The sequence below is a fragment of the Anolis carolinensis genome, unplaced genomic scaffold, assembly GCF_035594765.1.
Source record: "Anolis carolinensis isolate JA03-04 unplaced genomic scaffold, rAnoCar3.1.pri scaffold_13, whole genome shotgun sequence".
Lineage (NCBI taxonomy): Eukaryota > Metazoa > Chordata > Lepidosauria > Squamata > Dactyloidae > Anolis > Anolis carolinensis.
Genome location: NW_026943824.1, coordinates 11,313,917 through 11,341,168, shown reverse-complemented (window position 1 = coordinate 11,341,168; position 27,252 = coordinate 11,313,917). Strand labels below are relative to the sequence as shown.

Sequence of the window (27,252 nt, the reverse complement as noted above, 5' to 3'; positions counted from 1 at the left end):
ATGTGTCCATAATACTTGATCTTTGCTAATAATCTCCTTCCCTCCAGTGAGCAGCCAGGCATTATTTTCTGGAGTATGAACTGGTTGGATCTTCTTGCGGTCCAAGGCACTCTCAAGATTTTCCTCCAACACCACAAAAGCGTCTCTCTTGCTCCGCTCAGCCTTCCTTATGGTCCAGCTCTCGCATCCATAGGTTACTATGGGGAATACCATTGCTTTCACTATGCAGAATTTCGTTGCCAGTGTGATGTCTCTACTCTTCACTATTTTATTGAGATTGGTCACTGCTCTCCTCCCAAGAAGTAAACATCTTCTGATTTCCTGACTGTAGGAATCTTCAAGCCTAGAAATACAAAGTCTGTCACTGCCTCCATGTTTTCTCCCTCTATTTGCCAGTTATCAATCAGTCTGGTTCTCTCACAGGTGTGGCTGGCGGGGATGAGAGATAGGGCCTTCTCAGTGGTGACTCCTCAGCTAGTGACATCTGGCAGGCTCCATCCCTTTGGAGTTTTAGAAAGAAAGTGAAGACTTGGCTATGCGAGCAAGCATTCAAAGAATAAGTTTTGTTGGCTTCGACTCGGTCTGGACTAAGGTTTATGTACAAGGTTCTGTGGATGAATGACTCAAGTATTTTGTATGGTTTTAAATCTGTGTTTAACTGCTTATGTTTTTATTCTTTTTTATTGTTGTGTAAGGCCCTGGTGGCACAGTGTGTTAAAGCGCTGAGCTGCTGAACTTGCGGACCAAAAGGTCCCAGGTTCAAATCCCGGGAGCAGAATAAGCGCCCGCTGTTAGCCCCAGCTCCTGCCAACCTAGCATTTCGAAAACATGCAAATGTGAGTAGATCAATAGGTACAGCTCCGGCAGGAAGGTAACGGCGCTCCGTGCAGTCATGCCAATGGCCACATGGCCTTGGAGGTGTCTATGGACAACGCCAGCTCTTCGGCATAGAAATGGAGATGAGCACCAACCCCCAGAGTTGGTCACGACTGGACTTAACGTCAAGGGAAACCTTTACCTTTACTTATTCTTGTGTATTGGCATCGAATTCTGCCAGTTTTGTAAGCCACCCTGAGTCCCTTCGGGTGAGGAGGGCGGGATAGAAATGATGGAAATAAACAAATAAATCATCTTGGTTTTCTTGATGTTTAATTGCAACCCAGCTCTTGCACTTGGTTAGAAGGCTCCTCAGCTCCTCCTCACTTTTGGCCATCAAAGTGGTATCATCTGCATATCTAATGTGCCTTCCAGCAATTTTAGCTCTAGCCTTGGATCCTGAAAACTGTATTTTCACAAGGCCTGGAGCCATGGTGGTTCAAGCGGGGCCAAGCTACACCCATTCTCCAGTGTTGGGCTGGACTTTTCCAAAGCAGCTGCAAAGTGGGAAAGCAGAGAGAGGATGGAGTTGCCAACTCGGGACAATGGGAGAAAGAGAATGAATGCATGTAGCATGGGAGTGAAAGGGCAGGCCATGCTTTCCCCATCCCCATCCGGCTCCTTTGGGGTCTTTCTCCGCCTCTTTCAACCCAAGTCCCCGCCCCAAAAGGCTCCCAGTTGAATCTGCTCCATCCACCCAGGAAGGGAGGCAGGAGACAGAGGAGAGAGCTCTCCAAGGCGCACAGTTGGAGCAGCAAAGGGAGCAAGTTGCGGTTGTTTTTCTCCTTCTTCAAAGGGGTGGTGAGTCTCTTTGTGCTCTCCTCCCCTTCCCCAAAACCCCTGCCTTTGAAATGTGGAGAAATAATTTTGCAGAAGTCAAAAGAACTGGGTTTGGAGAAGGGAGGAGAAAGAGGGCAAAAGCCGTGCGTAATTGCGCATTGAGCCTCTTTGGCGAGGATGCAGTTTGGAGCCTTCCTAGGAGGAGTAAGTTGGGAGCCAAAGATGAAGTCCTAAAGAGTATATATCTGTATATATACTTTTGCAAACTTCACTACATCCTTTTGATAACGAAATTTGTAAAATTTTTGTAAACAAGGAAGTTTGTAAAAGAAAGAAGAAGCTGGAAGGAGAGAGTGAAAGCGCACAGAGAGTTGGGGGAAAAAATCAGAGGCAAGAAAAGATGGAGGTTCACTTTGTTTTTGTGTTGTGTGTGTACTTTTATTGCGGTTTTCGGACCCTTTCTTGCTTTTTAGGGGTTGCAGACAAAGAGTAACCCATCTTCGATGCCTTTTGGTGCATATATTCAAAACTGAGCCCCAATTTTGTCCCTTTTTTGGGAAGGATTCATCCCATTCTTGTGAGAAAGGCTAACACTCCTTAAAATTTGGGGTGCATCTATACTGTCGATTTATCAATACTGGGATTTGTAGTTTGGTGAGACAGAGAAGTAAAACCACAACTTCTATAGTTCCATAGCAGTGAGCTATGGCAGGTAAAGTGGTGCCAAATCTCATTAATTCAACAATGTGAATTCACCCTTGGCATACACTTGCCTCTGGAACTAAGGACTGAGATAAGAAATCTAAACCTCTCCTGTGTTTTGTAGTTTGCTGATTCAGTGTAATGGGCATTAAAGTCCTCCAAATTGCCATTTTTGATGCGAGCCTTCTCGAAGACCCGCGGGGAGATGGGAGGGGGTGCCAATAAAGATTATTATTATTATTATTATTATTGTCCTAGTACAAAGGAACATAGTGTCCTTGAAACCACACTCCTTAATAAACAGTTATATTTGCACTGGGGCCCATGGATAATATTTTTCTAGTGAGAGCAACTCAGATGTTGCTTTTGGATTTTAAACCAGAGGAGGAATCAAAGGGAAAGTTTGGAGTAAGGAAATACTTAGGGTGAAATGTATAAAGCAGGGAAATATTTGGGGTAACATGTCCTTAAGGAAACTTCTCGGAAGGTCATGTATTTAGGGGTTTCAAAATGGGGCATAGGTAAAGATAAAGGTATTCCCCTGACATTAAGTCCTGTTGTGTCCGACTCTGGGGGTTGGTGCTCATCTCCATCTCTAAGCCAAAGAGCCGGCGTTGTCCGTAGATACCTCTAAGGTCACGTGGCCATTGGCATGACTGCAGGGAGCGCCGTTACCTTCCCGCCGGAGCGGTACCTATTGATCTACTCACATTTTGCATGTTTTCGAGCTGCTAGGTTGGCAGAAGCTGGGGCTAATAGCGGGTGGTCAGTCTGCTCCCCAGATTCAAACCTGCAACCTTTCAGTCAGCAAATTCAGGATACTCCTAAATAATAATCCAGATCAACACAAGCTTGTCTTGTCTAAGGCTTTCATGGCCGGAATCGCTAGGTTGCTGTGAGTTTTCTGGGCTGTGTGCCCATGTTCCAGAAGTATTATCTCCTGACATTTCACTCACATCTATGCAAGGCATCCTCAGAGGTTGTGAGGTTTGTTGGAAACTAGGCAAGTGGGGTATATATGTCTGGAAGATGGGAGAAAGAACTCTTGTCTGTTTGAGGCAAGTGTGAATCCTTCCTAATCCCAACAAAGGCAGGAAGCAGCCAAGCCTTGAAACTGTAAGGCCATTCAATGCTAATCAAGGTGATCAAATGCAACATTCACACTTGCCTCAAACAGACAAGAGTTCTTTCTCCCACTAAGCAGGATATAAATGATTATAATTAGGGATATTCAACAAGTATAATTGGATTTTAGTCCACACTGCACGTTTTCATGCAATTTGGAGTGAGCTGAGAAACTAGTAATTTGCCTGGACTTTGAACACGGGCTAGGTGAGGCTTCGAGGACTATGTTTGTTTGCTTTAGAATGGAAGATTTTAATTTGTTGTGGCATGTTGTGTTGTTAGCTTCTACCGTTTGGGGTGGAAGGGAGAACTTCATGCGCAGTTGAAGGCTTTGGAGGAGACCTTCACTGGGCCAGACATCCGCTCTGGGTTTGAAAAAGAACAATACAGTTGCCGCCCTTATTAAGAGGGAGGAGGAAGAGGAACGCCTGCAATTTCCTCTCTTTGAGCCCCCAAGGGTTATGGCGTGTATTTGGTTTTCTCTTCCAGGACTGTGCTGCGAATAGTCACTATATATATATATATATATATATATATATATATATATATATATATACACACACACACACACACACACACACACACACACACACACATATACATACACATACACACTAGCTGTGCCCGGCCACGCGTTGCTGTGGCGAAGTCTGGTGGTATGGGAAATAAAGTATTGAGGAATTGGTGGTAGTTAAGGTAAAGGGTAAAGGTTTTCCTCTGACATTAAGTCCATTTTAAATGGGTAATATAGCTGTGTGGAAGGGCCTTGAGTCTATACTGCCATATAATCCAGTTAAAATCAGATAATCTGTATTTTATAAGCAGTCTGGAAGAGGCGTAAGTGAGGCCTAACTCTGCCTGTCCCCTGGGCTGAGTGGGTTGCTGGGAGACCAAGTAGGCGGAGCTTAGCCTTCTAATTGGCAGGATTGGATAAAAACAATTATTCCTCTCCCTCTAATTAGGACTTTATTTTTCTTTTCTTCTTGTTGTATGAACGTAGAGGTGTGGATGAGGGGTTGTGCTGCCAAGTTTAGTGTTTCTGGGATGTGTAGTTTTGTTGTTTTGTCCTAGGCCGAAATTTCATTACCCTTTTATATATATAGATACACACACACCAGGCATGGGCAAACTTCGGCCCTCCAGTGTTTTGGACTCCAACTCCCACAATTCCTAACAGCCAGTAGGCTGTTAGGAATTGTGGGAGTTGGGAGTCCAAAACACCTGGAGGGCCAAAGTCTTCCCATGCCTGGTGTAGACTCATATTATTCAAATCCAAGCAATTTGCATTATATGGCAGTGTAGATAGAGCCTCCTTTCTTCAAGCTGCGTGATGTTGTGGCTGCACCTACATTAGAGAATTATTGTACTTTGACCCCACTTTAACTGCCATGGTTCAATGCTACGGGATCCTGGGAGTTGTAGTTTGGCACTCAAGACCTTGTCATACTAAAACTCCCATGATTTCATAGCACAGGTATTAAAGTGGCGTCAAGCTGGATTCTCCCAAAGAGGTCTGGTGCAAACTACAATTCCTGGGATTGCATTGCACTGAGCCATTGCAGTTTTAAGTGATTCCAAACTGCATTAATTCCCTAGTGTAGATGCACCCCTGGTGTCAAAAAAAGGGAAGCCTGTATGAAGTTGGGAGAAGTCGTTGGAGGAGATTTTTTTTTTTACTTTTTCAAACAAAGATGAGGCTCCATTAGGGAAATGTGTTTGGTGTGGGCTGCTTTTGCAGGGAGATAATGAAATGCATTTTAATTGCCAGGGGAACGATTTTGCAGTGACTTTTAAAAATTGCCTGTTGAATCATAGATAAGGGGCTTTGTTATTATTAATGTTATCCGCCCCCGAAAGCAATGCACTCAATCCCCTTCTTCATCTCACTTTAGGGGAGACTATTCAATTAATGGGGAGCCTGAGCTGCTGAACTTGCTGACTGAGAGGTTGCCAGGTTCGAATCCGGGGAGCGGGGTGAGCTCCCGCTATTAGTCCAGCTTCTGCCAACTTAGCAGTTCGAAAACATGCATATGTGAGTAGATCAATAGGTACGGCTCCGGCAAAAAGGTAATGGCGCTCCATGCAGTCATGCTGGCCACATAACTTTGGAGGTGTCTACGAACAACGCTGGCTCTTTAATTTAATTTAATTTAATGCAGTTTGACACCACTTTAACTGCCATGGCTCAGTACTTTTGGCATTGTAGTTTTACAAGGTTTTTGCCTTCTCTGTCAAAGAGTTTTAGTGCCTCACCAAATTGTATCTCCCAAAGACAACCTCTGCCCAGAAACTACCAGGTATCCATAGCATTGAAGTGGTATCGAATTGCATTAATTGTACAGTGTAATTGCATCCCTTGGTCAAAGATTGCATAGCGATGGTTAATTCCAATACCAGTTAGTAAGAAGGGGATATGTTTTCTGTCCTTGGGGGAATGCCTTGTGCAAGATCTTTCCTCCCATTCATTCCTGCAATATTTACTGCTTGTCCAGGCCTGGACGTCTTGTATGAATTGCTTAAGCATTTAATGTATAGATAAACAGAGAAATTGCACAACCGCAAGCCTGTTTTTTACCTCCTTTATTCCATGGTGCAACTCAGGATTACTCACTCGTGATGCTTCTTTGGCAACTCAGAAAAAAAATGGATAATGAGTGTCCGAGTTTGATAGTAGCGTTGGGTAACCCTCTCTTTCTGTCCCACAAATTTGGACATCAATGGTGCTGTACAAACTCAAATGATGGACTCTTGGGAGTTGTAGTTTGCTGCGGCCCCAATGGTCTTTGGCTAACATATGCCAGCAGTGGATCACAGAGTTAAACTGGAGGATTTTGAGATTCCTAAGCAGAGCACTTCCCTAGCATTTTGCAGGTCCTTCGGCACAACTGCGGATTATCCTTATTACCGACTGTCACTTCGGCTTAGGGCAGTTTTATGAATGAGAGATTTCCAAAACCTTGTCATCGACAAACTCAAGCTAACTATGACTTCAAGCGCCCGAATGCAGTTTTACTCTTTGCATATTGCCTCTCATTTTGTTATTGTTGTTGTGTGACTTCAAATCGCTTCTGACTTTGATTAAAATCTTGCAAAAATAAAAACAAAACCATTGCTTTAGAGTCACCATGATTTGGGTCTTAGGGTCACCACGATTTGGAAACCATTGCTTTAGGATCACCATGATTTGGGTCTTAGGGTCACCATGATTTGGAAACCATTGCTTTATGGTCACCATGATTTGGAAACCATTGCTTTATGGTCACCATGATTTGGAAACTATTGCTTTATGGTCACTATGATTTGGAAACCATTGCTTTATGGTCACCATGATTTGGAAACCATTGCTTTAGGGTCACCATGATTTGGAAACTATTGCTTTATGGTCACTATGATTTGGAAACCATTGCTTTATGGTCACCATGATTTGGAAACCATTGCTTTAGGGTCACCATGATTTGGAAACTATTGCTTTATGGTCACTATGATTTGGAAACCATTGCTTTATGGTCACCATGATTTGGAAACCATTGCTTTAGGGTCACTATGATTTGGAAACTATTTGAAGGCACACAATGACAGCAAAGCTGAATCATGGGGGTTTCTTGGCAGGATTTGTTCACTTTATCCATCCCTCCTTTAAAAGCAATACCGAAATCAAGCCACAAAGGCATTTTCTTTGCAGGAAAGTCTGTCATGTAAAAGGTTTCATGGCCTCAATATTTTTTAGTGCCAGATGTCTTTCAGAGTCGTGAGTCCAGAGCCAGAGAATGAGATGTGCTCATTCTAGAGGAGAAAAAAAATCCCCTTTGCAATCAGAATATGCCTTGGTTACAGGAAATTAAATTTGCCAGTGTCAAGAAAGTCGGACGTCTCCATTACAATCATTTGGGCCTTTTTCCGCATTGGTGTTATTGGATCTCCTTTGCGGGAAGAGGTTGCTGGGCACTGCAGGATGGTCTCTCCTCTTGGTTCAGTTGCAATAAGGGCTGTGAACGTCTTTCCTTGGTTCTGAGAGTAGAACCAAGGCTTCATTTCCGCTGATGTGTTGCCGGCATTGGCAGCGGAGGGCAAAGAGGGAATTGGATCTGTCTTGGCAATTATTTGAGTCAGCATCGCCCTCGGCTCCCTTTGCCAAAGCATTTTTCTTAAGCATTGACATTTCCCCATAGGGGTAGAGAGATAGAGAGGGCTCTTGTATGTCCCCATTATATACCCACCTTTTATAAGTGATTTGTGTGTTTGTGCGCACGTCTATTTATCCATCCATCTATCTGTCCATATACATACATATGTGTGTGTGGGTAAAGGTTTCCCCTGACGTTAAGTCCAGTCGTGTCTGACTCTGGGGGTTGGTGCTCATCTCCATTTCTAAGCTGAAGAGCCGGCGTTATCCATAGACACCTCCAAGGTCATGTGGCTGGCATGACTGCATGGAATGTCGTTATACCCACACACACACACACACACACACACACACACACACGTATGTACCCAGCATTAGTGATGTCACTCTTTTGCACACTGAGACAGGAATAATTTGCTTATTGTTTGCATAAATAGGAGAGCAGTCCCCCTTGCCAAAAGGCAGTCCAACTGACCTCAGAAAACCTTAGTAGAAGTGTGTTTGATAGAGATGGTCACCATTCTCTTTTTGTCCCAACTATCTGGTTCAGTAAGGCTCCGTATAATATCCATGAGGAAGATGATCCTAAGCTTACCATGGAAGTAAGAAACCTTGGATAATAGCGAACCCTGTTGAAATGAATGACTTTCCCTAGGAGTTACCACAATGTGAACAAGAGACCTCCAAGATCAAGTCAACGTTGAGTTATGGCAGCCTGTGAATGAGAGACCTCCAAGATCAAATCAATGTTGAGTTATGGCAGCCTGTGAATGAGAGACCTCCAAGATCAAATCAATGTTGAGTTATGGCAGCCTGTGAATGAAAGACCTCCAAGATCAAATCAATGTTGAGTTATGGCAGTCCTGTGAACGAGAGACCTCCCAAGATCAAGTCAATGTTGAGTTATGGCAGTCCTGTGAATCAGAGACCTCCAAGATCAAGTCAATGTTGAGTTATGGCAGTCCTGTGAATGAGAGACCTCCAAGATCAAGTCAATGTTGAGTTATGGCAGCCTGTGAATCAGAGACCTCCAAGATCAAGTCAATGTTGAGTTATGGCAGTCCTGTGAATGAGAGACCTCCAAGATCCCTCTTTTCTTATTGCCTTCCACAATACCAAGCATTGAGAACCAGTATGATAATGATTTTACAAACCAGGGTTTGAATCCTCGCTTGGCCAGGGAAACCCATTGTGTGACCTTGGGTGAGTCACACTCTCTCAGCCTCAAGGGGAAAGGCAAATACTACCAACGGCAACAATTATTGCTAAGGAAACCTGTGATAGGTTTGCCTTGAGGTCTCCATAAATCAAAACAACTTGAAGGCACACAACAACATACCAAGCCTTATCTTCTTTTCAGTGACTCATGCTATCTCTTTCATTTGTGTTGTATATATGACATCTTCAATTGAGTCATTTCTATTTCTAGTCATTGCTAAATGGTGAATCAGCCCATGTATTCAGTAAAGACTCTTTATCTGTACCAGGAAAATTGAATTTTGAAGCTTCTAATCCTTCATCCTTTGCTAGGATTGATATACAAATGAATAGGGAAAGGATGGGTGAGAAAAGGTAATTTTCAAAAAACCCATACCACCATTTCCTTCTTAAACTCAAATCAGGAGTAAAATCATAGGTGGCATGTTCAGCTCCATTCTGGTAATGTTTTTAATGCAATTGTTGTTTTTAATTGTCATTTGAATTCAAATTCAGTCTTAATATTTCCTCCTTCCAAACAGAATGCAATTGAATTTGATTCTTTGGTGTATCGAGCATTCATGAATACACAAACTCTTAAAATTTCCCTGCCTTTGCATACCAGGACATTTCAAGATCAAATGCTCAGTGAATGAGCCAAATCCAATGGCTAATCCCAACTGCAGGAGAGTCAGCAATGTAATGGGGAATTGTTAATTAAAGCACTTATATAAGTTCTAATAATTCAAGATAAGGTTCAGCTTAGGACATTTTTCCTAGTCTTGTTACTTGCTACCTGTGGCATACTTAGAAGGTTCTCCGTTGTGCATGTGGTAGAGCTCAGACTGCATTGTAGTAGGTGGTATAAGCCGACCCGAATATAAGCCGAGGCACCTAATTTTACCACAAAAAACTAGGATAACTTATTGACTCGAGTATAAGCTGAGGGTGAGAAATGCAGCAGCTACGGATAAATTTCAAAAATAAATAAATAGATACCAATAAAATTTCATTAATCGAGGCATCAGTAGGTTAAATGATTTTGAATATTTACCGTATTTCAAAGAAAAACAATAAACTATCTCTATAAGTGGAAAAGTAGGGGCAACAAATACAATATGGTATCAACAATAACCTAATAATAATAATAATAATAATAATAATAATAATAATAATAATAATAATAAACTTCATTTGGATCCCATCCCATCTCCCCACGGGGACTCAGGCCGGCTTCCAACATAGTAACAGACAAACATTCAATGCTTATATAAACAATGCAGAACTAGATATAGATCTATAATTATAGATACTAATTTCACATATTCTTTTCCCCCTGAAACGTCTGCAAATCCCCTCTGTGTGTGTGTGTGTGTGCATTTCCCCTACAATATTTGCAAGCCCTGTATGTACATGTCTATATATATTTGTGTGTTCATTTCCCCCCTGTAATATTTGCAAGCCCTATATATAGGTAGGTAAGAATATATTCACATCTATCAAGACATCTCTCTTTATATAGATAATTGCAGAGACTTGCAAATATATGAGGGTAAATTCATATATAAAAATAATGTATATGTATGGCTACAGATACACAGGTACATGGATCTATATGTATAAAGGATTTGCAAAGACCTGCAAACATATGAGGGGAAATTCATATATAAAATTAATGCATATAGATAGATACACATATAAAGGTACATAGAGATGACAAAAGCTTGCAAGGGGTTAATGCCTGTAGGAGAGTTTAACAAATATTTCAGGGGGAAATGCTTTCATAAGATTAATGAATATATATTTTTCTTCTTCCTGACTTGCCAAGGGTGTCTTTCTCTTTTCAAAACATTCCTTTGATTAAGAGTGAGGGAGGCAAAAGAAAACACACTGATAAGGGAGGAGAGAGAAATAGATCACATATTGCAAGCAACAGCCTGCAGGCTCCATTGCCAGCCTTGACCTTGACCCGATTATAAGCCGGGGGAGGCTTTTTCAGCTCATAAATAAGGGCTGAAAAATTCGGCTTATCTTCGAGTATATATGGTATATTGGCTGGGAATGATGGGAGTTGCAGTATCAAAAACACCTGCAACTTGGGAAATCCTGTGAGGATGTGAATGTAGGGCCTCCAGATGTTGGTCATGTTCGACCCTCTCTGGAGGAAGGCACACTTGATGCCAAGCCACAGTGTCATCTCATAGAATCATAGAATAAATGAGTTGGAAGAGAACACAAGGGCCATCTAGTTTAACCCCCTGCCATGAAGGAAAAGCACAATTAAACTATCCCTGACAGATGGCCATTCAGCCTCTGATTAAAAGCTTCTAAGGAAGGAGCTTCCACCACACTCTGAGGCAGAGTTTTCCACTGTTGAACAGCTCATTCAGTCAGGAAGTTCTTTCTAATGTTTAGGTGGAATCTCCTTTCTGAGAGCGAGGGGGTCAGGGTGCGAGCTGGGTGGGTTTCTTCAAGCTCCATCAATCATCTGCTCCAGCACCCTGATGAATTGGTTGCAATCGACTGCCACACCAATTCCTATTCAATGTCAGACTCAAACACATCTGTTGTCTGAAGTCCAAACATTTATTTAATATCTACAAACATATTTACAAAACACAGCAAAATCCATCGCTCTGAGCTGGCATTCTTCTACAGCCTCTTCGCTCGGCAAGCACCAGCTCACCACACACAGAGATAAGAAAAACACATTCCTCAGTCTGCAGGAAGTCCCGGACCTCCAAGGCCAGAAATCATGCCTGATAGGTCATAACAGGCTGTCAGTCAAAACTAGCCTGCTGTTAACTGTTTCATTACTGAAAACACACACTCTTGCAAAACAGCAGAAAACACTTGATTTACATTTCATACAACCATAATCCAACACTTTCCTGTAATTTGAATCCATTGCTCTTAGTCCTACTTTCAAGGGCAGCAGAAAACAAGTCTGCTCCCTCTTCCTTATGATACCATCTCGATGCTAGAGAAGGAAGAATTCCATGTTTTTTCCTCCTAAAGAGCACCGTCTCTCTCCATGATAGGTCTTCTGCGGCACCAGCAATGTCTTCGGAGTCAGCTTCTGGCCATCAGCGACCCCCATCACTGGGTGCCCTCCGTCCCCCGGAAGGACATCAGACTCGGGATCGGTCCCCTTCGCCCATGAGAAGCGGCCTTATCCCTAGCCCACTTCCCACTCGAAGGACCCGCACGTTTTCGGCGTAAGTATTTGGAGGGATCGTGACTGGAGTGGGTCATGTTGCATATCTCCTTCTTCCAGTGATGTTGTTTAGGTTCTGGAAAGGACCTCCAACCTCCCGATCAACCTAGGGCAGCTTCAGACTGCCTTCTGGGCTTCGTTTCTGGAGGGCCTTGGAATAGAAGTTGGGTTAGGAGACCTTAAAGCAGGGGTCCCCAAACTAAGGTCCGGGGGCCGGATGCGGCCCATCGAAGCCATTTATCCGGCCCCCACGGCACAAGGGCAGAAGGGGGTTGGGCTAAATGACCCAAGGGGTCTCTTCTTCTCTTGCAACCCTTATTATTATTATTATTATTATTATTATTATTATTATTATTATTATTATTACATTGAGGCTGGGTGGACATCTGTCAGGGGCAATACTAATGGCTTTTGGTGCACAAAGGCAGAAGGGGGTTGGACTAAATGGCCCAAGGGGTATCTTCCAACCCTCATTATTATTATTATTATTATTATTATTAACATTAACATTAACATTAACATTGAGGCTGGGTGGACATCTGTGAGGGATGCTTTGCTTGTGCTTTCGGTGCACAAAGGCAGAAGGGGATTGGACTCAATGGCCCAAAGGGTCTCTTCCAACCCTCTTTTTTATTATTATTATTGTTGTTATTATTATTATTATTGCTCGGTGGCCAACTATAATCCGGCCCTCCAACGGTCCGAAGGATCGTGACCTGGCTCCCTGTTTAAAAAGTTTGGGGACCCCTGCCTTAAAGACATATGGGTCAAACCCAAGGCCTGTCATGCCAACATGGTTCAACTCAAAACTACTGACCCTTATGCCTGGCCTTACATTAAGAATAGGGGTCTCCCATATCCCTGGCTTTACATTAAGAATTTGAACATTTTTGAACGTTTGAATCAGCGGATCCACCAAAGTTTGCACTAAGCAACACAATTTCATGATATTGCACATTCTTCAACAGTGCATAATGCACAATCCATAGCACCCCTTGATTCACTGAATAATATCTGGTTCAGAGCTTGATTCCGAAAGGGCTGGATTGTCACGTAAGTTTGCATATTGGGGAATATGACTATGCGCACTTCTTGCTACAGCAGCCTGTGTGGCACCTATGACATTGTGATAGCTCAGAAGCCCAAATGACCCAACAATGGCTGGTTGAGTCACAACAGCAGGTGAGTCAGAAGCTCAAAAGTTGCAGTGTGGGAAGAAGTGGGAAGGCGGAGGGACATGGGGTGGGAACGGTTTCGGACCTCCCCATCTTGATGTCCCCCAGGAGCGGCTGTGGCACCTCCTTACTGGCTTTTCCATGGCAGCAGAACAAATTAGACCCAGCATATCAGGGTGAGGAAGAGGAGATTGCAAACGGCAGGGAAAACATTCCAAACAAGAGCAGTTATAGATGGACTGAGGTCCCATTTGTAAGCCGAGGTCCATTCCCTCCATCTTCTCATTGGGTTTTGTGACCTACTGGGCTGAGCATGTCCACCAAGAACTTGACTTGTTGCTCGTTTTGTTATCTGCTTGGATAACAAACCCAACCCATACAGCCATACAGCTCGAAAAACATACAACAACCCTGTAATCCCAGCCATGAAAGCCTTCAACAACACACCAACCCAAGTTAGATGCCAAACTATACAATAGGACGACCTTTTGATGCAGTTTGTGGATTGTGTGTGTCTTTTTAGGTCACCAGTGTCATAGTTCCATATTTCTGTCTTTTTAGGGTCACCATGATTTGGAAACCATTGCTTTAGGGTCATTATGATTTGAAAACCATTTCTTTAGGGTCACCATGATTTGGATCTTAGGGTCACCATAATTTGGAAATCATTGCTTTAGGGTCACCATGATTTGGGTCTTAAGGTCACCATGATTTGGAAACCATTGCTTTAGGTTCACCATGATTTGGGTCTTAAGGTCACCATGATTTGGAAACCATTGCTTTAGGGTCACCATGATTTGGGTCTTAGGGTCACCATGATTTGGAAACTATTGCTTTAAGGTCACCATGATTTGAGTCTTAGGGTCACCATGATTTGGAAACTATTGCTTTAGGGTCACCATGATTTGGGTCTTAGGGTCACCATGATTTGGAAACCGTTGCTTTAGGGTCACCGTGATTTGGGTCTTAAGGTCACCATGATTTGGAAACCATTGCTTTAGGTTCACCATGATTTGGGTCTTAGGGTCACCATGATTTGGAAACTATTGCTTTAGGGTCACCGTGATTTGGGTCTTAAGGTCACCATGATTTGGAAACCATTGCTTTAGGTTCACCATGATTTGGGTCTTAGGGTCACCATGATTTGGAAACCATTGTATCTTTTTAGGTCACCAGTGTCATAGTTCCATATTTCCATCTTTTTAAAAAAGATCAGAATTTAGAAGCTAACACGTTGAATGTGAGCAGCCATCAAGACCAACGTTCAGCCACAATCTTGGGTTTTCCTCTTATATTTCAAGGTGTAAGAATAAGATTTTTAGTGGCTACGGTTAGACAGAAACTTGGGATATCCCAGCTCTTGGCCTGAACAACCTCACAACATGTTGGAGGAAAGTTGGGATATCAATCAATGGATAGCTATCTGTGGAGTGTGCTTTGTAGCACCACAGAGATGCACACTGAGCCATCAAAGTAGGCTAAGAGTCGCAGTTGGGAAAGACTGGAATTGTCAGCAAAATAAGCTCTTTTTGGATCAGTTCCCAGTCTTCAGTGTTCTTGGAAAACATCTCTTAGATTTGCCAACTGGGACGCCTGGGAGTTGGAAGTTCAGCAGGGTCTGGGAAACTGCATAACTTGGAAACTGCAGCTCTTGATAATGACTGAGAGCCTGGATTTTGGAAATGAATCTGTAGGACTTCTGTAATTTTTAAAAATCTAAATGACTCCCAAGTACTCTTGGGCAGTGATACCCGAGCTCCAAAAGTTAGATTTTTTTTTTTGCAATATATGGTATGCTTTAGATGAAAAAGATTCATGGTAGACCAGGAACTAAAATTTGCAAAGACAGTTGGTTACTTTTGCTGAAAAATAAGACAATAAATGCTCAGTAGTCAAGGGGAGAACTAGCAAAAGACAACTAAATGGGGAGGTAGAATCAATGTATATCTCGGCAATGGATCAAGTTCTACCATCCATCAGCTCACTTTGGCACAATATTTTAAAAAACCACATAAGAGTTCAATGGTATAGTGCATTGGATCATGACTATGGAGACCAGGGTTCGATTCTCTGCTTGGCTATGGAAACCCATCTTGGGCGAGTTACATACTCTCAGCCCCAGAAAGGCCCATGATAGGTTCATACTAATATCACCATAAGGCAAAAATGATAAATAATGGCTGAATTTTCTGCCTCTGGATATTGTTTTTGTCTTTTGCAGGGCGTCAAGAGCCTCTGAAGGGCCCACCTACAAGGGAGTGTGCAAGTGCTTCAGCCGCGCCAAGGGACACGGATTCATCACTCCCGAAGAAGGAGGTTTGGACGTCTTTGTGCACATCTCTGAGTAAGTATCCCTCCAGAAGCCATGGATGTCCACATAACCCCACGAAGGTTCACAAAATACACAAAGAGAGACATTTCTAAAGAACTCCCAGCAATTTTGTCGTGATTTTTCACTTTCACGGAAGTCCTGTGCCTGTAACCCCTTCTTTTGAGGCTTTTAAGCAGAGGCTGGATGGCCATCTATCAGGGATGCTTTGTTTGTGCTTTACTTGCCTGGCAGAAGAGGGTTGTACTGGAGAGCCTTTGGGGTCTCTTCCAACTATTATATTACTAGTACTACGGCAGGTGGATGGCCGTCTGTTGGGGGTGATTTGATTGTGCTTTACCTGCCTGGCAGAAGAGGGTTGTACTGGAGAGCCTTTAGGGTCTCTTCTAACTACTACTATTATTATTATTATTATTATTATTATTATTATTATTATTATTATTATTATTATTACTATTACTATTACTACTACTACTGCCCGTGGATGGCCATCTGTTGGGGGTGATTTGACTGTTTTTCCTTCATAGCAGAAAGGTTGGACTAGTTGGCCCCTGGGGTCTCTTCCAACTCTTTAGGGTCTCTTTCAATTATTATTATTATTATTATTATTATTATTATTATTATTGCTACTACTATTACTACTAATGTTGGGGGTGATTTGATTGTGCTTTACCTGCCTGGCAGAAGAGGGTTGTATTGGATAGCCTTTGAGGTCTCTTCTAACTATTATTATTATTATTATTATTACTATTACTACTACTACTGCCGGTGGATGGCCATCTGTTGGGGGTGATTTGACTGTGTTTTTCCTTCATAGCAGAAAGGTTGGACTGGATGGCCCCTAGGGTGTCTTCCAACTCCAGGATTCTATGAAAAGTAGAGGCATGACTGTAGTTCTCAAAGCCTGGCGATAGTTATCCATTCAACGGCCCATTGGTCATCTCCAACTTTTTACTTCCCTCCATAGCATCGAAGGAGAGTATGTCCCAGTGGCCGGTGATGAGATGACCTACAAGTTGACCACTGTTCCACCAAAGAACGACAGGTTGCAGGCCGTGGAAGTGGTCATCACCCACTTGGCTCCGGGAACTAAACACGAGACCTGGTCTGGACTTCCTCCAAAGCTGCTGGACTAAGATTTTGGGCAACAACTCAGAGCATCTTGAGCCCCGCAGATGGGTTTTCTGCGTATTGAGTCAATTGTAATCTTTTTTTGAAATTAAAGTTTATTGGAAATTTGAAACCACAATGTGGGGAAAAAGGAACATTGCTCCTAACTTTGCAAACTGTCACCAGCATGATTTCCTGTTATCATTTAGATACACAGTGGCCTTAGAAATATCAAAATAAAATAGAACGACTTGAGTGCCTTTTATAAGGCAAAGAGGAACTTGGTGTTGATGGGATCAGCGAGTTTTCTGTTTTAGGGGTGATATTTGCCAGTTGTTTTGGTGCCTTTCTGGGCTCCTTGAATTGAGGAAACAGCTGCAAGAATGTCTCAATTCTCTTGATTTGTGCCTTTGAAGGTTGTTTTACAAAACCCTAAAAATGTAAAAAAAAAGTTTGGCTTTGCATTTGCTAGCCAACTTCAGTTTGGTTGGCTAACTACTGGGCTGAAAAAAACCAGTCTCCCATTACTAAATATATCCAAATATAATTTGCTGTTTTAGGTAAATCTGTGCAGGTTTCTCTTTCCTGACTTGTATTTGTAATCCTTTCAGTGAATACTTAAGCTGACAATATCATTTTTGGTAGTATCTTTTTGTTTGTGTGTACATGTTTAATTTGCCGTTGCCTTCCTGTGTCTCAGGAAGACTCAACGGTTCCCCAAAAATGTACGTCACTTTCATTGCATTGCTTGTTTCAATTGTGTTGTCCAGTAGGAAAACAAATATTTTGAGTACTGCTTGTTCTCTGTTTGATTCCTAAGCATCTTTGTGGAGGATAATTAAATTAAAAAGTTGAAAGAATCTCCCAATTCGGAATCGTGTCTGTCAGTGTCAACACTACTTCTCATATAAAAAAAGGGCCGAAAATTTGACATGGTGGAGAATTACAAATGGTAGTAATGACACGACAGTGGAGGATTGTGTTTGGCCAACATTGGAAACCATCCATATTTCCACTCGTGCAGATTAGAACACCGTTGTTTTGGAATAATGGTCTCTGATAAAATTTGGCATTTTCAACTCAGAAAGGCCCTACGTTGTGCATGTTAGATAAGTGTGAGTGGTCATGTGGTTTTTGTATCTATGTGGTGGAATTGTAGACTGAAATGTATCTTGGACCGGTGGAAAAATCTACACAAAGGCAAAGCATTACTCATACAATGTGCCTTGTTTATTGGGATTTTAATATCTATCCAATGGCACAGTTGTGAATTACTGGATTTTTAAAAAAATAATACATTTGCACATTTAGTTTGACCATTACTGCATAGGGTTGTTGTGAGTTTTCTGGGCTGTATAGTCACAACCTCACAACCTCTGAGGATGCCTGCCATAGATGTGGGAAAAACGTCAGGAGAGAATGCTTCGGGAACATAGCCATACAGCCCGGAAAACTCACAGCAATCCAGTGATTCCAGTCATGAAAGCCTTTGGCATCATATTACTACATATTTCAAACAAGACAGTTCTGAAATCAGTGGATATTTTGAGACATATTTCAATACATAGGCCGCTGTGTCCCACAGCATGTAGGCACAGTAACTGTATAGGCACAATAATTCAGAAAAAAGGGTTTAAAACAGCAGATGGTGAAGAGAGTAAATTAAAAGCGTGGCTTAGAGCCTTGTATTCGTATTTTAATGCTGAGCAGAACCTTCTTGTTTCCAGAGTCATTGAAACAAACATCTTTTCTTGCCTGAAAGACGTCCCTGAGGAATTTCTTCTAAGCTTTCTATTAACCTTAAAGACCCTTTTACGACAAATCACATTTGTCATCTTTAGGGAGAAGATACTTTTAAGCACCATTTAGAATCCAAAGGCTTCTGCTTGGGTCTTGAAGAACTCTTGCCATCAGTTGAAAAAGATTATGTGTGCATATATCTGTCTCCAAGTCTACTTTTGTTTCTAAAAATCTTGCAGGGAGATACATGACTGTAAAGTTCTTTTTTCCCTTACCCCATTCACAATTTTAATGCTTGAAAAGGTCCCTTTACTACCCATTTCTTTCAAATGTGTGATGTATGCGCTTCAAAGCCCCACGACAAGAGCTATAATTTCCACAGTTCCTTTTCAAAACATTTGGGGCAAAAGTATATCAAGTTTAACCTGTTTCGGGACACAGCTAGCAGGGATTAAAACATGCAAGAGGTAGGAATCAAAAGGTGCAGTTTCTTTCCTGGAGTTCCCAAGAAATGGCTCGGAATGAATGTTGTCTGGTTAACGAAACATATAAATAACACGACCTCCAACAACGTTTGCCCTACTGGGTTATGCCCTGAGATAATGGAGGTAGGGGAGGACATAATATAGCCAGGCCACCACATTTGTTGGGGTTTGGGATGCTGGGCCCCATGGGCAGGGATCCAGTTGCCCCATTTTCTCAGCTCCTTTAAAAATCTCCCAGATTCTTTTCCACCTTTGTCCCCAGATTATGAAATATGGGAGGGATTTCAGGGTTGGAAACTGGAGCTCAGGTCACCCAAGTGAAACAACGTCAGAGCGTGCTCAGTATATCAAAATCCATCATTATGAGGAATGTGTTGGTAGCGACTGCAGAGTTTGCTTTTTGCCTAAGCCCATTGGGAAAGGTAAAATTCTGCCTTCTCTTGCAGTTTAGTTAATAAAATGCAAGCTGGCATTCCTTTTGCAGCAATTCAAGTGATCTAAGAACAAAGCGGGAAATTATATTTTTGTTGAACTTGAGAAAATGCTTCTGGGAATCCCTAGGTCCTCCAGCATGGCTCTGTGGTCAATGTCTGCTGGAAGCTGAACATAAAATCAAAACAAGACCTAGAAATTCCTATGGAGAACTTGATATAAGCTGGTCATTGACCATAATAAAAGTTTATTTACTTACTATATTAATCAAACCTGCAAATGTGGAGGGCTGGCTATAGGGTCATCCCAAACAAGAGACACAAAAATCTGTCAGGGAGCCTCTTGAGGTTATAGGGACTAAAGCAAACTATGTTTCTGACAATGGAATGGGATACATAGAAATGCACAAAGGAAGTAACCCATTTTGGGTATGAAGGTTTGCCTTTCCAGAAAACAGGAAAGTGGAATCGGGGTCTGAAACCAACAGTGGTTTCTGAAATGAACTAATCACACATCCATGGCTAGCACAAAGAGATATTTGCACACATGGCTCAGAAGGACGGTGGACCTAAGAAGGTGGTGTGGTGCATTTGCTCAAGACATAGACGACAAGAGAATGTGCGTGTCTCAAGTCATAACCTTGACAAGAGAATGTGTAAACCTGAAAACTGTACTATTATATCTGCCAAGAGTTGTGCTGTGGGGTGAAGTAAAATAATTAACAGTTCAACTTTTTTGGAGGTCAGCCATGAAGGAGAGGAAACAAGACCAGGACCGCGGTGTGAATTGGAAGAAAAATCTTCCTGTGGCTCACGAAGATTTCTGAATTTTTTTCGTGTCAGGAGCAACTTCAGAAACTGCAAGTCATTTCTGGTGTGAGAGAATTGGCTGTCTGCAAGGATGCTGCCCAGGAGACGCCTGGATTTTTTACCATCCTGTGGGAGGCTTTCATGTCCCCGCATGTGAAGCTGGAGCTAACAGATGGGAGCTCATCATGCTCCCCAGATTCAAACTGCCAATCTTTCGGTCAGCAGTCCTGCCAGCACAAGGTTTTAACCCATTGCATCACCAGGGGATCCTTTTATTTCTGAAATGGCACCTTCTCTCTCCATAGAAATAGCAGCTTGAGAGAACAAATGAGAGTGTACAGTCCTGATCCTGATTCCCATCCTCCGTTGACTGATATATTCATATATATTAATTAATTAGAATATTAGTTCTAAGTAGCCTACAGTTAATTTTGGTGCTAAACAAGTCCCATGCCCTATTTAAAGAATAATTCTTCACATATCTGCCTGGTTTGCTCAGGAGACGTCACGCTGTGCCCGATGGTTCTGGGGTCTGTGTAGATTTCGTAGTCGTTCCCACCCTGTGAATGAGACAAGCACATAAGCTGTTGTTGCTACTTTATCCTGTATCTCTCTGCAAAAGAATCTCAAAGCAACTTAGTGTAAAACCAGTGCAATACAATTTGAAAATATACACACATTAAAATAGAATTAAATATTAACAGTATTAAAATTAAACTTACATCTCAACATGGATTGTAAACATGTTCACAGCTAAAACCACAGCACCCCTTCTTTTGGGATGTTTTCAATCCTAACTAAAATAGCAAACCTCTAATCCCATTCTAGCACTCTTTGGATGTATTACACTGCGACCCCCAGCATTTGGACAGGGGATGATGGGAATTGTAGTCTTAACACATCTGGAAGGCACTGGGTTGGTAGAAATTACTGTAATGTCTGCAATGGGATAAGATTAGGTTTTTGTCAAGACTGCAAATGCATAAGGTCCCGCATGTAAGAGGGACTTCTGTTGCAGATTGATTCCCAAAGATGATTTTGAACTGGCTTGTTGTGTTTCCCAACTTACCGGCATGGTCTTGTCACCAAAGAAATAGATCTTTTTAAAGCCATCTTTGGAAACAACTCCTAAGCAGAACCGTTTATCCCAACCGTCTGGAAACACGTCAAAACTTATCTGTCCTCCTGAATGGATAAAGGTAAAAAAATCAGATGGTTGTAAGTTTGTTACATGGAGAAGGAATTAATTAGATACAGATCCTTTTTTCCCAGTGACATCATAGATGGCCACTTCACTAGCAATAATCCATCACTTGAACTATTAGTAGATTGATATTTAAGTTTTCCTATATTATGCAGTTGTGGAAGCCTTTGTGCAATTTGGGAATAATCTCAATAATACCCAAACTTTGTATATGGTTGTACTGTGCAGGAAACAAATATATCATCTGGGAAGGCTTTAGAGTTCCAGCCAGGTAGCTAGTAACAATTTCTTTTCACCTAGATTGTACCTCACTAACAGTACAATCACCGACCCACATTTGCTATTTTGACATAGACAGATTTGATGGTTTGTGGATTTACCATTGTCCTGTCCTGGCCAATATCTTTCTGCTTTCCAGGACAGAAGCAAGAAAGGAGATTCCACCTGAACATTAGGAGGAACTTCCTAAATGTGAGAGCTGTTCAGCAGTGGAACTCTCTGCACTGGAGTGTGGTGGAGGCTCCTTCTTTGGAGGCTGGATGGGCCTCTGTCAGGGGTGCTTTGAATGCGATTTTCCTGCTTTTTTGCAGGGGGGTTGGACTGGATGGCACACAAGGTCTCTTCTAACTCTATGATTCTATATTTCACCAAGCAATTAATTCTGATCAATGCATTTAAAGCTTTTTATTATTTATTGCAAATGCTTGTGAATATGTTTTTCAAGAATTCTTATTTGGAGGGAAGACTGATTAAGCCACAAGAGGAGACTACTTTTTTCTTTAATTTAATTTACCCCTCAACTGTTGAACCTCTTTCCGATTTATTGTAAATTTTAAAAATGTTCTTTTAATAAAATTATATAAAAAAATAAAATTCTTTAAGATGAGATCATCCAGAGATGCTGAGATTTAGGGCCCTGAAAGTTTAGTCTTATTCTTTCTGACAAGCATACATTAAACAGTACTTCTTCCCTTGGTGAATTTTGGCATCAGTGGAAACAGCTGTCTAGTGTACTTTAAAGAAGAAACTATACCTATTGAAAACGTGAGGCCTTTCCCTGCGAAGTCCCTTTGCAAATCAGCCACAAATTTCTCCCTTATGTGTTCCTTCTGTTTAAAGAAATGGGAAAAAAGAACCATCAGTTTAAGGGAGGATTACCAATTCAAGGTAATCTGCTGCAAGGTGATGTCTAAGGTCACCAAACATTGCTGTGTTTCGGGATTGGGATGCTCACAGTACAGTGTAGCTCAAAATATTATCCATTGTTCTTGGAAAATTATATTCCTGAGTTTAAACCACAGTATAGGGTTCGAATTCCTATTGGATAACCCTAGAAGCACCATAAACTGGAGAGAACCTGAAGACACATAATCACACCACTATGAAGGCAAAGGAAACATATCTCAGGATGTCCAGTATTTGTGGGTTGTCCTTTTGTCATTGTTTACACCGAAGAAGGACTAGAAGCCACAATGTTCTCATTACAAGCCAACAAGGCCTAGTTGAGGGGTCAAACTCTGGGGTAAAGAGAGGGCTTGCCTGACCACAAGATTTCAAGAAGGAAGGCTTCAAACGCAGGCGTTCACTTGCCTTATCGAATTCATAGAACTCAATCCGTTCATTCTGGGTGCAGTTTCTGCCGACCGGACACACGTTCAGCATCCCGTTCCGGAATTCAATAAAAGTGCCTCTAAGAAGAGACATAAAATGTTGGAATATTCCAACAAAAATCACAAATTGCTAAACATAAAGCAGAAGAAAAATGATAAAATCCCCACGACTTGCAATGGCAGTTAAAGTGGAACCATACCACTGTAGTTTTGTAGTGCGAAAGGAACCATATTATGGCACCCAGAGGAAAACGGAAAAGTAATTCTGCAGACATACCGTTTCCTAGGCAGCTTAAGTTTTGCAATGTAACTCAGGCAGTAGTTGATCAAGTCTTGGAGCAGCTCTTCACCCAGATGATTTTGAATACTCTGTACAGAGAAACACATCAGAAGAAGAGAATGCTCAAACAAACCGGGAGGAAAGGACAGTATTGCAAGGACACCGTGTTTACTTAAAAGGGATTTCCATTAGGGGAGGAGAATCTGGGGAGTTACAATGCAGGCACATTTGTGTTTTTCGATTATTCCTAGATTCCCGTTAGATTGGATACAATCTAAAGAAATTCCCTACAAGTTTATTTTAACCAGAGCTTGGCAATAGTACAAGTTCCCCAGCAAAAGTAACTTGTCAAGCTCTGCCTTTCGTCATCATCACACATTGCAATATTTTTATCAGTCTTAAGCGTTGTTATTAGAAGCAGATAAAATCACACAAAAGAAAGCAGAGTATATAAACTAGACAAAACTGCTGGTACAGCTTGTATGAATTTCTCTCAAGCTTATTAATTAACTCCATATTGCAGACACACCTGTTTACTCAGAAGTTGTCCATCTTTGTAGGCCACCAGACCGTTCTCTGGAAAGACGTAGTCAAATCGGTCAACAACTATTGGAAGAAACGGGGGAAACAAACAGGTTGTTTATTTTGCTCATTTTCACGCACGATGGAAATAGCATGAAAACCTTTTTATGTTCCCATCATAGGTTTTATGTTTTGCAGTGGTAGAAGGCCTACTGTCGATAGGTTTTTATATTAATTAAAAGCAATGCTGAAAAACAAACCTGTTGTCTTCACCATATGGCAGGCACATTAACTCGGTTTTATGAGCATGAAAGATGATCGAGAAAACTTACTTTCATGGAAGTGGATGTGATTAGTTAGGATACCAAACAGGGATGAAAAATACCCAATCAGTAACTGAAGAATATTCTAAATCAGCATTTCAGTGATTAACAATAGAGAAAACTTACCGTCATCTCCCAGTTGTTCCTGAATTTTTTCAAAGTCTGATCCACCAACAACCCCTACTTTCACCTTCTTCCTCAAAGCCTGCAGGAAGTTGGCCATCTCTGGACTCACTTTCTGGAATTGGAGGAAATAATATGAGTACGTTTTCCCCTTATTGTTCTGCGCCTTCAAGACCCTAGTGAATGGGACTGGGTCCGCCACAACTCAGCACAATTCCTTCTCTGTACAGAGCTTTTCTGTCCGAAGAAAGTACGTGCTGAATCTAAATAATTAAGGCCTCTTCCTCCTCGTTTTTCTCCTACTTATTACTGTCATGTCAGTAATAATCATTACTGAATATCTGACTAATGGCAAACGTATCTTGCACAGAAAATAAAATAAAAATCCCAAACACTATCTGTCCCAAACATTGTGTGTTCATATATATATATATATGCACACACACACACACACACACACACACACACACACACACACACATATATATATATATACAGTAGAGTCTCACTTATCCAAGCTAAACGGGCCGGCAGAAGCTTGGATAAGTGAATATCTTGGATAATACGGAGGGATTAAGGAAAAGCCTATTAAATATCAAATTAGGTTATGATTTTACAAATTATGTTATACAACAAATTTGACAGAAAAAGTAGTTCAATACGCAGTAATGTAATGTTGTAATTACTGTATTTATGAATTTAGCACCAAAATATCACAATGTATTGAAAACATTGACTACAAAAATGGCCTGGATAATCCAGAAGCTTGGATAAGCGAGACTTGCATAAGTGAGACTCTACTGTATATATACACACACACACACATACATATACTGTGTGTGTGTGTGTGTGTATATATATATATATATATATATATATATATATATAGAGAGAGAGAGAGAGAGAGAGAGAGAGAGAGAGAGAGAGAGAGAGACAGGACTGACAGAAACACAGATGCAATGTGCTTGCTCTGGGTCTCTTTTTTATAGAGAAAGAGGGATACAAATTATATATACACACACAGAGATATATACAGAAGAGTCTCACTAATCCAAGCTTCACTTATCCAAGGTTCTGTATTATCCAAGACAGTCTGCCTTTTAGTAGTCATTGCTTTTTGTAGTAAATGTTGCAATGTTTTGGTGCTAAATTCATAAAAACAGTAATTACTACATAACATTACTGTGTATTAAACTGTTTTTTTCTGTCAATTTCTTGTAAAACATGATGTTTTGGTGCTTAATTTGTAAAATCATAATGTAATTTTATGTTTAATAGGCATTTTTCTTAATCCCTCCTTATTATCCAACATTTTCACTTATCCAGTGTTCTGCCGGCCCATTTATCTTGGATAAGTGAGACTCTACTCTACATACACACACACACACACACCAATTCATGATGTATATGACATAGTCCATATAGGTATAAAGTATATTATTTACATTTTTCAAGGAAGCTATATCAACACATTAATGATAAATATGAGATATTTCATACAGATAAAAAGGATTCCCCTGACGTTAAGTCCAGTCGTGACCGACTCTGGGGGTTGGTGTTCATCTCCATTTCTAAGCCGAAGCGCCGGCGTTGTCCGTAGACACCTCCAAGGTCATGTGGCCGGCATGACTGCATGGAGCACTGTTACCTTCCCGCTGGAGCGGTACCTATTGATCTACTCACATTGGCATGTTTTCGAACTGTTGGGTTGGCAGAAGCTGGGGCTAACAGCAGGCGCTCATTCCGCTCCTGGGATTTGAACCTTTTGGTCCGCAAGTTCAGCAGCTCAGCGCTTTAACACACTGTGCCACCAGGGACCCCAGTTCATAGATCTATATTAACGTTGCCGAAGGTTTTTATGGCCGGAATCACTGGGTTATTGTGAGTTTTCCGGGCTGTATGGCCATGTTCCAGAGCATTCTCTCCTGGCCGTAATCACTGGGCTGCTGTGAGACAGGAAACAATCAGGGCCAGCTAACACCTCTCAACAAAGAATTCTCTCAGGCAAGAAGCAGCCAGGCTTTGAATCTGCAAGGCGATTCAATGCTACTCAAGCTGTCCATTTGTAACATTCACACTTGCCTCCAATAGACAAGAGTTCTTTCTCCCACCCTGGACATATATAAACCTCATTTGCCTGGTTTCCAACAGACCTCACAACTTCTGAGGATGCCTGCCATCGAGGTGGGCGAAACGCCAGTAGAGAATGCTTCCGGAACATGCCCATACAGCCCGGAAAACTCACAGCAACCCATACAAATAGGTATTGTGCTATACAGTAGAGTCTCACTTATCCAACATAAACGGGCTGGCAGAACGTTGGATAAGCTAATATTTATTTATTACAATATTTATATCCCGCCCTTCTCACCCAACAGGGGACTCAGGGCGGCTTACAATAAAACGCATATATAAAAATTATACAGTACAATATAAATCTGTTAAAAATTATTATTAACTTACATCAGTATTCATAAAACACATTATAAAATGCAAGTAGGTGTGTTCAATTCAAAAAACTGGGTCTGTCAATTGAGTTCCAGCGTATATGATAATAATTAACGCTGCCAATTATTACTAAATTACTGTATTTACGAATTTAGCACCAAAATATCACAATGCATTGAAAACATTGAATACAAAAATAATCCAGAACGTTGGATAAGTGAGACTCTACTGTATTATTATACTAACAATGAAACACATTACAACTTAAAATAAAAAGGTAAGGTAAAGGTTTTCCCCTGACGTTAAGTCCAGCCATGTGCGACTCTGGGGGTTGGTGCTCATCTCCATTTCTAAGCCGAAGAGCCGGCGTTGTCCATAGACACCTCCAAGGTCATGTGGCCAGAGGCATGACTGCATGGAGCACCGTTAATATACAATAATAAAACAGTATTATCATTAGGGTTGGTTCCAAAGCCCTCTGCGTATGCTCAGAGGCACTTTGGCGGCTTCTTACCTGCCGAGGCCCAGTCAGGGTGCCGTCCACGTCGAAGAGGCAGAGCGCCCGCCCTCCGTCGCTTCCCTCCATGGCGACAGAAAGAGAGAGAGAAACACCTTTTCCTCTTCCTGAGGCCCCTTTAAGGC

General features: G+C 41.6%; 2 protein-coding genes across 4 annotated transcripts; one reads left to right on the top strand and one right to left on the bottom strand.

Moving 5' to 3' along the window:
* Positions 1-1,522: 1,522 nt before the first annotated feature.
* carhsp1 (calcium regulated heat stable protein 1) lies at positions 1,523-17,502 on the top strand. Of its 3 annotated transcripts, XM_062964567.1 has the most exons (5): positions 1,546-1,677; positions 5,376-5,515; positions 11,845-12,021; positions 15,417-15,539; positions 16,492-17,502. In XM_062964567.1, exons 2-5 carry the CDS (start codon positions 5,508-5,510, stop codon positions 16,658-16,660), a joined length of 477 nt encoding a protein of 158 aa, XP_062820637.1. In that variant the 5' UTR covers positions 1,546-1,677; positions 5,376-5,507; the 3' UTR covers positions 16,661-17,502. The 3 variants fall into 3 exon arrangements, with proteins under 3 accessions (XP_008114994.2, XP_062820637.1, XP_008114995.2); XM_008116787.3 differs by lacking the exon at positions 5,376-5,515 and having other exon boundaries at positions 1,523-1,677; XM_008116788.3 differs by lacking the exons at positions 1,546-1,677; positions 5,376-5,515 and adding an exon at positions 1,756-1,860.
* A 340-nt stretch (positions 17,503-17,842) lies between these two features.
* On the bottom strand, positions 17,843-27,251 carry pmm2 (phosphomannomutase 2). Its single transcript, XM_003224746.3, has 8 exons — positions 27,125-27,251; positions 24,166-24,277; positions 23,724-23,800; positions 23,192-23,283; positions 22,895-22,994; positions 22,338-22,413; positions 21,170-21,285; positions 17,843-20,660 (listed from the first exon to the last, which is right to left on the bottom strand). Exons 1-8 carry the CDS (start codon positions 27,194-27,196, stop codon positions 20,556-20,558), a joined length of 750 nt encoding a protein of 249 aa, XP_003224794.1. The 5' UTR covers positions 27,197-27,251; the 3' UTR covers positions 17,843-20,555.
* Between the last annotated feature and the right edge of the window lies 1 nt (position 27,252).

Coding starts and splice junctions, on each gene's coding strand:
- carhsp1 (XM_062964567.1), top strand. Junction 12,022..15,416: donor AGGACCCGCACGTTTTCGGC/GTAAGTATTTGG, acceptor TGTCTTTTGCAG/GGCGTCAAGAGCCTCTGAAG. Junction 15,540..16,491: donor GTCTTTGTGCACATCTCTGA/GTAAGTATCCCT, acceptor TTCCCTCCATAG/CATCGAAGGAGAGTATGTCC.
- pmm2 (XM_003224746.3), bottom strand. CDS start 27,196: ATGGAGGGAAGCGACGGAGGGCGGGCGCTCTGCCTCTTCGACGTGGAC. Junction 24,278..27,124: donor CCCTGACTGGGCCTCGGCAG/GTAAGAAGCCGC, acceptor CTCCAATTCCAG/AAAGTGAGTCCAGAGATGGC. Junction 21,286..22,337: donor AGGCCTCACGTTTTCAATAG/GTATAGTTTCTT, acceptor TTATCCATTCAG/GAGGACAGATAAGTTTTGAC.